General features: G+C 43.8%; 1 protein-coding gene across 4 annotated transcripts in view; it reads right to left on the bottom strand.

Annotated features, from left to right (window-relative positions):
* The window catches only part of RFX4 (regulatory factor X4), a 178058-nt gene that overhangs the window by 150450 nt on the left and 12249 nt on the right, over positions 1-15359 (bottom strand). For 2 of the 4 annotated variants that reach the window (XM_050748632.1, XM_050748634.1), the window contains exons 1-2: positions 8845-9054; positions 1343-1429 (exon numbers count right to left, since the gene is read on the bottom strand). In XM_050748632.1, coding sequence (XP_050604589.1) covers positions 1343-1429; positions 8845-8914 — 157 coding nt within the window. In that variant the 5' untranslated portion in view covers positions 8915-9054. Of the gene's footprint in view, positions 1-1342; positions 1430-8844; positions 9055-15359 lie in introns of those variants that run through there. The other 2 variants (XM_050748633.1, XM_050748635.1) reach the window with 2 other exon arrangements.

Raw genomic sequence — 15359 nt, 5'->3', positions numbered from 1 at the left:
TATATGAAGTTTTAAAAGCAGGCAAAAACAGGCTATACTGATAAGTCAGGACAGTAGTGACTGATGAGGAAGCCTCCTGGGGGACAAGAAATGTTCTATATCTTTTTCTGGGTGGTAATGACACCAGTGGATACAATATGTAAAGAAAAAAAACATCAAACTACTCACATAAGATTTGTATAGTTTATGTTCAATGTAACTCAGAGTTTTTTTTGTTTTTTGGTTTTTTTTTTTGTTTTTGAGACGGAGTCTCACTCTGTCGCCCAGGCTAGAGTGCAGTGGCACAAACTCAGCTCACTGCAAGCTCCACCTCCCAGGTTCACGCCATTCTCCTGCCTCAGCCTCCCGAGTAGCTGGGACTACAGGCAGCCGCCACCACGCCCGGCTAATTTTTTATATTTTTAGGAGAGACGGGGTTTCACCGTGGTCTCGATCTCCTGACCTCATGATCCGCCCGCCTTGGCCTCCCAAAGTGCTGGGATTACAGGCATGAGCCACCGCACCCGGCCAATGTAGCTCAGTTTTATAAAATGAAGTGACATGGTGATGACAGAATGACAACCTCAGCTAAGACTCAGGAGGGGGCTATTGAGTAGATCTAGCAAATGTTTTAGGGGATTGTGGAGCAGGTGGGCCGGGGCTCATGCTTTCAGAAAACTGAACTAAGGAGATGCACTTTACCAACCATGTAAGAAAGTCATTTCTGACTCTGCAAAAAATTGGACTTATAATAAGCTGATCCCACTTTTTTAGTGTTTAAGGGGAAAAATACAAGTTCCGAGTAGCCTACTGCTCTTAATATAGCACCCAGAAGCCCCAGTCTGACATAAAACAGGGCAAGGTGTAAACACAGGAGTGTACATCTTTCAGTCAACTCTAGCTCTCTAGTCCAAGAACTGGAAGAAATTTCTGCTTTCTGATATCAAGGCCATTTATGACTAAAACAACAATCCTGTGACACAACTACTTTGAACCCATATTTATAGTGGACACTGAGAATGGCCTTTCCCAACCAGGGACCACATTTGCCCGACTGGAGCATCACTATAACAAGGTCTTTGGGAACGCAGGCTAGCAAGTCCCCTGCAGAAGTTGAGTCTATAAACAGTTTAAACTGTAAAAACACAGTTTTTGCTGTGGCCTCAGTTTCCAGGTCTACCTGAATGGATTCCACTCCCTATTGTGGAATATTACAGAGAGGTCCTGGGATATTTCATAAATAGCTGGAGAGCATCTTGTTCCAGGTGACTCGGCCCAGCCTAGCAATCTAGAGGCACTACCCTCCCATCAGGACACTGGCCACGTCTGAGATGTCATGGAAGAATGAGTTTCAAGCACTTACTTTCATCATTAGAAACATTCCCCAGAGATGTGTGGCTGGAATAACGTTTGTTTTCACTTTCGTTGAGACATCTTTCAATCCAGCTCTCTAAAAAGAAAAAAAAAAGAAAGAAAGAAAAGAAAAAGAAAAAGAAAATCACAGAACTGCTGTGGGTGTTTGAGGAGAGACAGAACATCATAAATGCATTAGATTTAAATGCTCATCAACATGCATGTGGCATCTGCCCAGACTGGAATGGGATTTTACACGGAGTTCCATGTGCACCACTGCTGCTGCTGCTGAGACTGCTGAGTAGTTTGGATGCAAAATGGCTTTTTGAAGCCTCACTTGAGTATTTCTTGGTCAGATTCTACGAATTCTGGAGTATTTGTAGTACCAACTGAGGATTATCTTTCTGAGCAAAGAAGGTATGTTCCTGAGTAGCAGTTTGTAAAACCAGACTTGGTCAACTGAATCACTGGTGGTGGTTTGTAAACTTGTGAATTAGCAGCAGAACTTTTCTTCAAGTGAAAACAAAAAGAAAAACAGGTAAAACTTTAGGGACTCTGGTTGGAAGAGGACAGGGAACCTTGTAGCTTGCCTCCCTTTGGCCAGGGACGCCTCAAAGAGCTCTCACAGACTGGAAGCCATAGCAGGAAGAGAAATCAAAAGCACTATGGTAGCTATGCAGCCCCCCCCCCTTTTTTTTTTTTTTGAGATGGAAGTTTGCTCTTGTCACCTAGGCTGAAGTGCAATGGCGTGATCTCGGCTCACTGCAACCTCTGCCTCCCGGGCTCAAGCTATTCTCCTGCCTCAGCCTCCTGAGTAGCTGGGAAGGCGCCCGCCACCAAGCCCTGCTAATTTTTGTATTATCAGTAGAGACGGGTTTTCACCATGTTGGCCAGGCTGTTCTCGAACTCCTGACCTCAGGCGATCCGCCTGCCTTGGCCTCCCAAAGTGCTGGGATTACAGGCGTGAGCCATTGTGCCCAGCCGCTATGGAGCCCTTTTAAAATCCAAGACTATGGGTTGTTTTTTTTTAATCCAGTTTCAAAGGCTACAAATACAAATGTATTTGTCGCAATGTAGTGTAATACTTATTCTCTTTTCTAGACCACCCACCATTCATTCATTCATTCATTCATTCATTCATCATTCAACAACATCAGCTAAGTATAGTCAGCTCTACTATAACACTTGTCTTGAGAAAACAAATGTGTCCCAATGCAAGTGATATATTTGGGAACAATCTGAGCAGAGTGCAAACTTTGTGTCTCTTTATGCTCCATTTATTTCATAAAAAACATTAGGTGAATGCAGAAAACTCCACGCCCCTCCCCCGCCATTATACCGAGCACCACAGAAATATGCAGAACGCACTCATGTTCACACCTCAGACATCTACCAGCTACTTTGGTCCACATTGTGCTATGAGTCACACCTGCTCACTTCATAATAACTCACAGGCTGCAACCCTTCCGATACCCACCTCTAAAGGCAATCTTCAGGTCTTTTCCAAGGTGAAGTGCCATTTTTATTGGATTTGTGTATTTCTAAACCATTTAACATGTGCAAAACTGTGATATCATTTTTATTAGGTTTCTGTCTTTTATTATGTGTCACTGACAAGGTTTTTCAGTATTGTGGCCCTAAGCTTATTTTTCCAGTAAACTCAGTGGTCTTTGTTGGCCGATTCTGTATAATGTGGAAGGCATATGGGGTGTTATAGCAGAAATGGCTACACCTATGGCTGCAGGCTTTTGGGCAGTGTGGTTCCCCATTGCCTTCTTTATGATCTGGGAGCTGGTATTTATTGTACACCTATTTGAACATGCCAGCCCTCTGCATAAGTTATTTCATTGAATCTTCACAACAACTCTCTGAAGCAAGGATTTTAATCTCTATTTTTCCTAGAAAGCAACTGGGATTTAGAGGGATTAAGTAATGTGACTCTTCATAATTCAAAGAGCTGAGGAAAAGATCATTAGTTAACACCTTAGGTTACACATTGTAAAAAGAAGCCACGTAGACGAGTAAGCTATGTGGAGAGGGGAAATCAATGTCAACAGCCGGGAGAGATGTCGGATTTTTGTTTTGTTTTGTATTTTATGTCCCAACAAACTGCTCTTTTAAAAGCTGCTTCCAAAATTGTGAATAAGTAGGGGGAAAATATCTGAGGGGAGGAACAAGGGCCAGCTTGTTGAGAGGATATGGAAATCTGATATTTCCCAGGAAATACTGAGGAGCAGAGAAATTCAAAACATTAAAACGCTGCCCCTTCCAGATATCGAATGCACAATGTGGAGACAGACAGCTTGTAATGTTTCAAAGCTGGGGGTAGGTGTCTGTCATCACACTGTATCCAAACGCATATCTGCTTACAAATCTCCAGAATTCGTTTCAGGATTCTCCAGAATGTCTCCACTTAGATCTTCTCATCCTTTCAATTCCTGGCTCATTTTCCCTGGCAGCAGCCATGGCTACATGTAGATGGCATCTGCTGAAGTTGGCAGCCCCTGCCTCCACCAAACCATACCATCAAAAGCAATATCTATAGTTCTGGGCCAACCCCTGGTCTTCCTAGATAGGTATACACACCCAGTCACTCTCACACGCACTCACATCTACACCCCAATCCCCACATTGTCAGAAACAGGAACTAAGGGAAGCACTCTCCCTCTCACCCATTTGCCTGCGCTGGATTCAGGCCTGTTAACATCAGAGTCCTTAGAAGGGCCTGTTCTCGCAGGTGAGAACCCCTGTGACTAGTGGGACATTCTCTGAAGAATTTGTGGCAACATTCCCGAGACGAGCTTGTTCTAATAACCAGGTAAGCCAAGAGAGCACAGCGCCCACCCACAAGAGCTCAAGTAAAGAAAGAACTTTCCTGACGGCAGCACCTGTCCTCCACACTGTGCAGTCCCACATTGGAGAGAGATGAAAGCAAGGCTACGAGAAGTGGGAGAGGGTGGGAGGTACCGTGAAAATGAAAGAGAACACATCTCACCCATCGCACCCACTCAGATCTCTCTGACCCAACAGTCTATGCCTGTAGCCAACTGTGCTCCCTGGGGCAACCCACAATAAGTCTGGTCTCACTGGCACATTGCAGATATGAGAAGATAACCATCATTTCCCCATATTTCTGGTTGAAGTACCCCCATCAAAGAACTGCATTGTTTCACCTCTTTCTTGGAAAAAAATGTTCCCATTTCTTTGCCATCCAGTTCACCTGCTTCTGGGTGTCTTCTAGTTAATCAATGTCCATGTGAACACGTGGCACTTGGGATAGACTCTGAGGGTTCAGACCATGGTGTGAACAGTGAAAGAACCATCACCTGTGTTGTTCTGGACAGTTGGAGTTCTCATGCATTCAAGGGTCTTGCATTCCAGACTATGTGGATGCAACACTCTGAGATATCCAAACCAGATACAGGCCTTGAATCTGCAGGGGCACTTTGACCTTTGTCTTCTTCCCTAGTGGAGCTCTTAGGAGTGGCATCTCCAATTCATGTCTCATAAGCCAGGTAGCTTCCTATGACTGGAAGGCCTCTCTTTAGGTCAGCTGAAGTCAACGTTATGTACTTTAAAATTATTTTTAACAATGGATTTCGGTCTTGCAGAGGTCAAGAATTACTTGGGCAGAATGACATGTATACTGAATTTTGAATGAAACACTGTGTTCTTCCACCTTATTGATTTGTAGGTGATGTGATTTTATAATAATAAAGTTCAGTATATATTGAGCTCTCACTATGGGTGAGGTATCATATAACTGCATTACATACATCATCATACTTAATACTTATTATAGTCCTAGAGGTGGGTGCTATTAATAGGCCCATTTTAGAGATAAGAAAACTAAGGCTCAGAGAGATTCAGTGACTCGTCCAAAGTCATCTGGCTAGTAAGAGGAAGACCAGCATTCAAACTCAGGTCATAATCACAATGCTCTCTCCAAATGTGAACTGAGCTTTCTCCTCCTATGTCCCATTTAGTCCTCAGAACAATGTGCCAATTCTGCAGCATTTTTCTCAGTCTGCTTTGTATTCGAACTTTTGCTAAAACTCTACTTATATAATGCGCTAAATTCATTTACATATTTTTTGTCAGCCTTTGTCATATACAGAAGACTCTTCAGTTTAGAATTTAAACCTCTTAAGAATGGAGCCTGTTTTATTCTATTTCTTTTGACTCTCCACTAGTACTGTTATAAAGTTTTTCCTGTAGTCTGGCCTCAATAAGTGTTACATCAGTGACACATATGTCAAAGAAGGCATAGCTTATAAGTAGATACATCCACATATCTATAGAATTTCCTAATCATTTTCTCTCTCTTTTTTTTTTAACCGCATAGGCATGGAAAAGTATAACACATCAAAGGCGATTTTCCAAATAAAGCAAAATTCAACACACATTTATTTTGTGCCTTCTAGATGCAAGAAGCTGTGCTAAAGAGAAGCTGTAGTGGCCAGGTGCAGTGGCTCATGCCTGTAATCCCAGTACTTTGGGAGGCTGAGACAGGCCGATAAAGACCAGCCTGGCCAATGTGACGAAACCCCGTCTCTACTACAAATACAAAAATTAGCTGGGTGTGGGTGGCATGCACCTGTAATCCCAGCTACTCAGGAGGATGAGGCAGGAGAATAGCTTGAACCTGGAAGGCAGAGATTGCTGTGAGCTGAGATTGCACCACTGCACTCCAGCCTGGGTGACAGAGTGAGACTCCATCTCAAAAAAAAAAAAAAAAAAAAAAGAGAGCAGTTGTAGTGATATAAACATGAACAAGACTGGCTTCTGCCCTCTAGTTACCAAGTAGAAAGTAAGGCATGTGCTACCCCCTGAGCTCATGAGTGCAGGACCCTGTCATTTTTGTCCATCATCTCACACCCAGTGGCTGGCCCTGTGCCTGGCTCCATAGATGTTGCACAGTAAATACATGTTTTTTCTAAAAAATTAAGTTCCTATTGAGTGCCAGGTACTATAGAAGCCATTTTCACATATGTTGTCTAAATTGGACCCAGAACAACATTACATGTCATGTTTTCATATCTCTAATTATAGATATGGAAAGTTAGGCTTGAAGCAAAAGTTCTAAAGGAAGGCAGACTGTGATCAATGCTGCAATACTGGTACTGAGTTCTGGGGACTGCATGGGACATAGGAGAAAGAGAGTTCAGTTCCTACTGAGATAACTTCCTATTCCCAATTGCCTCATTCTTGATCTATAAAAATCATCTGACCTGTTAGTAAGGACCAAGCTTGTGCAAGTGCCCAAGAGGATTTGCCTACAGCTGTGAGCAGAGGCTCCTGGGCTGTGAAGCATCCCTTCCCCTGATTCATCTGGGATTATGGGCAGGAAGGAGGAGGCAGATAATGCCTATGGATTTTCACTTTCAGGGAGTTCAGCCCACATTCCTTAGAGGAAGATCTTTGTGCCTCTTCACTTTGGACTGAAGATTTGGAAACCCCAATGTGAAGTTATTCTCCTGGGTACATATAATGAGGTTGAGCAGAGCCATGTATAGTTATCAGGTTTTCTACAAGGCTTCATTCTCTTTACAGCAGCAAAGAATAACTCAGAAGTAGCCGCATCAGGGACATGGCACATCCAAGGCAGTTCAAGATTCAGAGTGGTGCTTCACAAACTCATATTGACCTGGCAGAGAGGGCCTATTAAGAAGGTTATCAAGAGCCAGGTAATCCTTGAAGTTTATAGGACACATTGACAGGAATCTCTTAGATTATCCGTGCATCCGTTTATTCATTTTCCAAAGAATTATCAAGTATCTTCAGTGTTCAAATAGAAGAGATGAACAAAAGCTATTCAACAGGACACACATACATTACATAGGATATCTCTTGTGGACTAGCGTCTCAAGACCTAAAAGTATCTGGGTTTTTGTTGTTGTTGTTGTTTATTCCCTTTTTAAAAAATCACTTATTTTTCCCACCCTTAACACGTAAATTCTAATGACCTTGTGTATCTTGTTCAGTACCTTGTCCCCAAGAGCCTAGTACAGTATTGGGCACATAGCTGTAGTGATGCTTGTGATAAAGAAAAGTAAAGGAAGAAAATAATGGAGAATGAGAGAGGAGGAGCGGGGATTCTCCACTAGAAAGGCCTCTGGGAAGAAACAGCCCGTGAGCAGACACTGAGTTTAGTGAGGGAGCAAGGTTTTCCAAGATTCAGAAAGAGGGGACCACAAGGGTGAAGGTTACCCCCAACCCCAGGAAAGATCATGCTTGACTTGTTTGAGGAATGGCAAGAAGGCTCAGGGGGCTGATGCAGAGTGATCAAGGGGGAGGTGGTACAACATGAAAGAGAAGACAGAGATGGGCTTGGTAGAAAGTGGGGTTTGGAGCTCAAATCCGACTGGATTTCAAATCCCAGCCTGGCCACTTACTAGTTATGTAACATTGGGATGGTTCCTAAACCGTCCTGAATTCTTACCTACCTGATTTCTTCAAAGATTAACTGGAATTATAAAGGTAAAGCACTTAGTGTGTTTGGCTTTAAGAGCCATAGAAAAGTGAGGAAGACATGGTCTCTATCCACCAGGAACTCACAGCTGAGTGACAGGGACAGATGCCCAATGGTGACGTCTGGCATTTATTGAGTGACCTCCAGTGCTGGTCGCTCCACTCCACATGCTTCATCTCTGTTGCTCACAGCAACTGAAACGGAGACTTGACTAACTTTGATTTGCAAGAATGAAACTCAGACCCAGAGAAGCTAGTTGGTGGCTGAGCTAGGTCAGGTCTGTCTGACTCCAAGGCTGGGGTGTGCTCACTGCCCACACTGCCCACACTGCCCACACTGCTTCTACAAGCAGGTACCAGGAGTGTTTGGTATTATAATAAGATGCTGTGGGGCATAGAGAGGAGAGCTTCCATGGAGAGGAAAGCCTGGCTGCTTCACAGAGGGGGTGGCATTTCAGCTGGTCCTTAAAGGATTCAGCACCTGCCAGACCAAGGAGGGAAGCAGGGCATTTCAGGCAGGAGGGCTGCCTTCAGGACAAAGGCACAAAGCTGTGAAAGGCCTGGTGGTTCTGGGAAAGGTGAAGAGTTCGCCGACCTGTGACTCCCAGTGCTGGGAGACAGGTGGAAGAGTCCGTTAGGAGCAGATTGCAAAGGCCTTGCCCGCCGGGCCCACCAGGCCACGAAGCCTGCAGGCAGCTGGGAGCCAGCCGTGGTGTTCAAGCAGTGGGGAAGTGAACACGCTGAGTTTTGTTCCTGAGGCACTGGATGAAAACACGGAGGTCCTGACTTGTGCAATACCTGTAGAAAACGCCTCCTGACTTAGAAAGTGTCACCGGGATTTAATAGAGGCTGTTATTCACACTGTATCAACAGTCTCTCAGGGCACTGTGCTGGGGCCTATTTTAGGAACTTGCAGCTCCAGAAACGCTACAAAAGAGTTGACACGCCACACTCACAGCTACCAAGGGCAGGCCTGGCCCCGGTTCCCCCTGGGGGTGCCAGGCCCACCCCAGTCTCCTCTCCCTGGGCCCTGGTCATTACCAGTGGAACGGCGCCGTCGAGGCCTGGTCCTGTCGCCTCCCGCACCAGGGTGGGCTCTCCTTTTGATCATTCTCTCTCAGCCCCTTTCTGTCTCTCTCCTGGCTCCCTGCCGGTGGCAGTGGCGACACACAGAAGCTTGGAGAAGCCCAGGAAGCCAGCAGCTGTGGCCTCTCCAGGGGGTGGCTCAGGTCAGTGGGTTGCCATGGCAACGCCACAGGCCCTGCCCCAGGGGCTGCTGGGTTCCAGGAAGGGGCCCTGCCCCGCCTCTGCTTTCACTCCTTCCCTCATTTACCAAGTATTGATTTAGCACCTACTGTTTGCCAGGTTCTGAGCAGCTAGTGATGAACATGGCAGACAAGGTCCCTGCTCTCAGAGAGCTTATATTCTGTGGTGGAGACAGAGACAAATTAGCAAGAAGACAGCAGAAAGTGAGTGTTATGAAGAAAATAAAGCCATAGAATGGGAGATCAAGAGAGGTGGGGGTGCTTTTTGGGCAGTGGGGACACTGAAGGCCTCTCTGATGAGGTGATGTTGGAGTGCAAGGGTTTGGGTGGCCTTGGGTGTGTGAGGAGAAGCCAGGAGGCCAGCATGGCGAAGCGAGAGGTGGGGAGAGCAGCAGGAAATGAGGTAGAAAGTTGGGAAGAATCCAAAGTATGTGGGGACTTGCAGACCCTCCTAGGAACTTCACATTTATTCCAAGTGTGCTGAGAAGCTATCGGAGGACTTTAAATAGGTGACGCGGACTGCACTGGCTCAGAAAGGGTAGCCCACATTCATTCATCCCTGTCTTCATTTGGCAACTATTTATGGGGTACCATGCACCAGGGGCTGACTACACAGGAGGGACAGAGCCTCAATGGACAGTTCAGTCTTTTTGGAAGATTAGAGTTTAGTGTGGACAACTATAAATAATCACACAGCGATGCAATTGCCGAGAGTGCCACACGAGAGGAAAAAAAGGGGGATTCGGTCTAATCTGGGGGTAGTTAGGAAGCTTCTTGGAGGAAGCAGCAGTAAATTGGCAGCTAAAGAATGCGAAGGCACGAACCAGGTGGAGGGGGAAGAAGCATCTTCCTGGCAGAAGGAACAGCATGTGCGAAGTTCTTGAAGCAGGCAGAAGAAAGATGCATTCAAGAAACTGACAAGCAGCCTGAGCATGACTACACACATTGATTCAGGTATCAATACGTGTTTCCTGAGATCATGCTACTTGATAAGCACTTTACGATATGCTATAGGGGATGCACATACATAAGCCTTGCTTCTGTACTCAGTGCTGGGTTAGGAGTCTGGACTGTATTCAGTAGGTCGTGGGGAACCTCATAAAGTTTTTTAGTAGAGTGGGGCATAAGTAAAGCAGTTCTGTGGGCAACTACATCTGGTGCTGCTAAACATGTTTTAGAGGGGAGAGAATAGAAAAGGAGGCCACGGAGTAAGGGTGACCATATCCCTTATCATCCAAACCTGAACACTTTTGAGATTGAAAAGCACTATCATTAATAATTTTGCCAGGATCACATGCATAAACCAGGATCGAGCCAAGCGAACCAAGACTTACTTGTCCCCCTCTGTAGGAGGCCACTAGAAACTCATTATGTCTTAAAGATCTGAACTGGATGGATGAAGTAATTTGTTTAAAAAAAAGAATGCTGTGGAGAAAATATAGGAATTCTTTCCAGTTGACTGTGTTCACTCCCCAGACAATCCATGTGATCACTGGCTCTGTGTCTCTTCCTCATCAGCTGGAGTCTCAATCACAACAGGACACAGGTGAGCCTGAGATGACGCTAATATCATTCTCCTGGAATGTGGCCTCCCAACACAAGCACCATAACCTTCATCATCATCATTGTCATTGTCATCATCATCACAGTGATGACTTGCCCAAGATCACGCAGTCGTTAAGCTGCTGAGCAGGGATTTGAATCTGACTTGATCCTAACCACTCACCTGTGCTATAATACTGGTAATTATTATATGCACATTAAAGTCTCACTGTGAATTCTAAGCTGTGTCTAACATAACACCAGACATACAATAGGTGCTCAATAATGTGGCTACCCTTTCCCTCTTTAGGGAAACTCAGTATGTAAAACTCTAAAGCAGGCAAGGAAATTAACTAAGGGGTCATTATCTGCAATGTACAAGAAAAAAGAAAAGAACGAGGGAACTCCCAATGATACACCAATGCCGTTTGTTCAGAGATCATGAACTCACCAAGAGTCTTCAGACACTAGAGAAAATTCAACCTAAGGTGTTCAGTGCCATCTCCTGTCGAAGATAAATTCAGTGTAAAAGCAGATCTCGGCTCTGAAAATATCCCTGGGAACACTAGCATTCATGTACATTATTGCATAACCAGGTTGTAAAAATTTCATTTTCCCTCAACTTCTGCAGAAGGGTGTACCTACTACTACTTAATGTTAGCAGACTTTTTTCTTTGTTTCTATTTCTACTATAACAATATTATTAAAATATAAAATTAGGAAAAGAATCATTGAGGCCAAGGTTACTTGCTCTGCATGGCATCTGATATTATCCCATCCTTGACATCATTGCCTTTTCCAGTTTTGGGTTTTTATTTTATTTTTACCTCTCCTGCTCTGTTTGGGGATGTGGATTCTCCCAGAACCTCAGGAGCCAGGCACCCCTGGCTACAGAAGCTGAATAGATTTTAACCCAGCCTGAACTTTTGAGGTAAGCCACCAAAACATCCTTCTCGTAGGCAAAATGCCTTTATCTTTCCTGTAAGTTTATTGCAGAAATTACATTTTAAAATGTTGAAAAGAGAAACATATTTTCCCACAATCCCACCACTCTAACCTGGTAACTACCTTTCTTTTCTTTTTTTGTGTGTATTGGTCGCAAGTCTCGTATCTATAAGCGCACGTAAGAGAACTGTAACTCCAGCAAACATAGCATTTCTATTCGTTTTTCTCTTAATGTTCTACTATTATGTAGATTTTTCCTAGGGCACTACAGTCTTCATAGTCATCATTGTTTGAAAGATGACCAATGTTCCATTGAGCAAGTGTTTCTATTTTCCATAATGTTTCAATAAACGACTTGGTGCATATCATTTTTTTCTTTGTTTTGATCATTTCCTGAGAGTCACTTAGAAGAAGGAAAAGTTACCAGGTGGGATTAGTGACTAATTACCAATGAATTGTCTGAATTTCAGGCTTAATACTTACTAGTTCAATGAATCAAGGCAAATTAACTTCTCCAAACCTCGGTGTCTCCTTAGGCGTAATATGGATAATAATAATCTGCCTACCTCATCTTAATAGTGTGAGATTTAAGTGAACAAATGCACAGAAAGCACATAGAATACTATGCTTATTCTGGACCAGAGCAAGTTCTAGCCACACGGAACAACCATAATCCCAAGAGTTTGCTTCTGACAGAGGCACCTTTTTTCCTCTTTTTCTTTATTATTTTTTTGCACCCCAGTCCTGACCACCTTTTTTAGAGATGGGATCTTGCTCTGTTGCCTTGGCTGGAATGCAGTGGCACCATCATAGCTCACTGCAGCCTCAAATTCCAGGGTTCAGGTGATCCTCCTGCCTCAGCCTTCCAAAGCACTGGGATTATAGGCTTCAGCCAGCACACCTGGCTCTGTCATTATTGTTTTTAATGTCAGTGTAACAGTTAAGACCATGGACTGACGAGCCAAACTGCTAGATTCAATTCTGACTTCTTTGCTCTGTGACCTTAAGGCAAGTGACTCAACCTCCTTGAGCCTTGGGTTCTTCATCTGCAAAGTGGAGTAATATCAGTAACAGCTCACAGAGTTTATATAAGAATTGAGTGAATAAGGCACATCAGGTGCCTACATGATAAGCATTATATGTCTTAGCTAATGTATCATGCCCACCTCTAAGGCATCCCACCTTAGTCTGTACCTGAAATCACCTTTCCTGTTTGATTCTTGGATCTCCCAATACAATTAAAAGAACTTGGCCTTGGAAGCCAGAAAGACACTAATTCTAATCCTCCCCTTAAACAATTGACTAAGTAAGCTCTGCAACCCTAGGCAAATTACTTAACCTTGTGGGCCTCAATTTCCTTCCTATTAAATAAAAAAACTATCCCATGAGGTTATTATGAGGATTAGAAGAAATAATATAAGCTCCTTAAGTGCTGATTGTATTTTATTCACTCACTATTTGCTGTATTTAGGACAGTGCTTGGCCCAGAATAGCAGATCAATAGAAGTGGAGGAAAGGACAGAAAGGAGGGAGGGAAAGAAATGAATGAATGAAGCACTAACACCATGCCTAGCACATAGTAGGGGATCCAAAGAGTGTTAGTTAATCTGTAATTTATCAGGCACAAACAAGTTTGCAGGGGCCCTTGGGGCCAGGCTTCCTAGAAAGTAAGGAAAGAGATGCGGAATCCTTTGCAATATTAAAAACGGTTTGATATATATATTAAATAAACATTTATTAAGCACTAACTATGTGCAAGCCACTCTAGCAGATGCTATGCACTGTGCTAAACACAGAAAACAATGACACAGGCGAAACTCTTGAAAAACAAAGGAAGAAGCTTCAAATAACCACATAAAATCAGAATGAAAAATACACTTCTTTTTAAGTTTTTAATTGGGATGTAGGTGGCCTGATTTAAACAAAGCAGGATCAGCTTTGGAGCAACAAACCTCAGTTGCCATACAGACCAATGCATGTGACTGAATCTTACTGGTTTTCCCAGGTGTACAATGGGAATGAATGATCATTCCAAGTCACAGGTTTATGAGATATTGCCTCAAAAGACTGAACACAGTGGAAGAACAAATTCTATAAAATTTTGTTTTCTTTTCCTATGTATTAGTACAATTTCATGCTGCTGATAAAGACATACCCGAGACTGGGCAATTTACAAAAGAAAGAGGTTTGATTGGACTCACGTCACAGTTCCATGTGGCTGGGAGGCCTCACAATAATGGTGGAAGGCAAGGAGGAGCAAATCACATCTTACGTGGATGGCAGCAGGCAAAGAGAGAGCTTGTGCAGAGAAACTCCCGTTTTTAAAACCATCAGATTTCATGAGACCCATTGACTATCACAAGAACAGCACGGGAAAGACCTGCTCCCATGATTCAATCATCTCCCACCAGGTCCTTCCCACAACACCTGAGAATTATGGGAGCTACAAGATGAGATTTGGGTGGGCACACAGAGCCAAACCATATCATCCTATGTGGTCTTTGTGTGTGGGGGTTGGGGGAAAAGGTCTTGGAAGCCACTAGAGGACCCCAAGGTTCTCCTTGCAAGTGGTGCTCAAAGCAGCTGTTGTTTATTGAGCTTTTATGATGTGCCAAGACCTGTGCTGGTCCCTTTACATATTATTTTATTTAATCCTCACAATACTCCATGAGGTGGGTATTTGAATAGTGCCATTTTACTGAAAAGCAAACTGAGGCTCAGAGAGGTTACCTAAGTTGCTGAGTTCATACATCCAGCCCATGGCAAAACCAATTCTCAGGAAGCCTGTTGGATTCCAGAGCCCGCACTGTTAATGATTCTATCCATGATTATAGACTACAACATGCTATACAATGGAAGGTGCTGTTCTTTTAACAGCAAGGTTTTTATGTTGAACCTATTCTAAGTGAAATCATGTCTGTAAGTAAATAGACATGGAGCCCTTGATGATGTGTGTAAGATGTCAAATTTCCCAAAGTAACTGGCAGGTGGGAAGATACCGGCCTAGTGGTGGTGCCAGGTTGAACTCAGAAGCTCTGAGAATGATTTGAGATGAAAGGCACACATTGCATGGAGGCACCCACTCGGGGAGGATTGCCCGTGGGCATCCTCAGCAGCCTGCTGCTAGAGTCACATCTCAATGCCAGTGGCTCCCAGTCGCCATTGACACCCATGATGGTGCACTCCAAAGAACGGCAGCTGTCTCCCACCAGGATGAGGGAATGACTGAACCTCCTGAACTTTATGCAGTAGAGGAGGTGAATGAGAATGTACAGCTCTCAGGTCTTCCTTCTAGCTCTGGAGCTGAGGAAGCAAGGAAGCAGCCTGGCTTTGGAATCACAGTAATCCGTGTTCAAATCCTGGTTTGACACTAGGGGTTTGGCCTGGACATATCGTTACCTAGGCTGTCTGAATCTCAGTTTCCCCATCTGTGAACTGGGGATAATAACACCATAGAATCAATATGCAAGTTAAATAAAGTAACATGCATAAGTATTCACACAGTGCCTGGAAAAAATTACAAGTTTGATTAATCTGCTACTCAATTTCCAAAAGGGACTCACTTGTATAAAAAAGAAACTAATAATTTTGAAAAAACTCACCAAATCAGCCTGCTGTCAATTACAGAAATGATTCTGATGAAGCCTCTTCCTTGCCTCCCATCCTCCCTTCGGGTCCTCCTCCCTTTCTTTGTCCCTTCCTTCTCAAAATGCTCAGTCTATCATCAGCTACCGATATACAATTTCATTTCTTTCTAAAAAATCCCTCTCAATGCCAAGAAAAACTTTTAGCAGAACACGGGAT

The sequence above is a fragment of the Macaca thibetana genome, chromosome 11 (assembly GCF_024542745.1).
Source record: "Macaca thibetana thibetana isolate TM-01 chromosome 11, ASM2454274v1, whole genome shotgun sequence".
Lineage (NCBI taxonomy): Eukaryota > Metazoa > Chordata > Mammalia > Primates > Cercopithecidae > Macaca > Macaca thibetana.
This window is presented reverse-complemented; position numbering and strand designations above follow the sequence as displayed.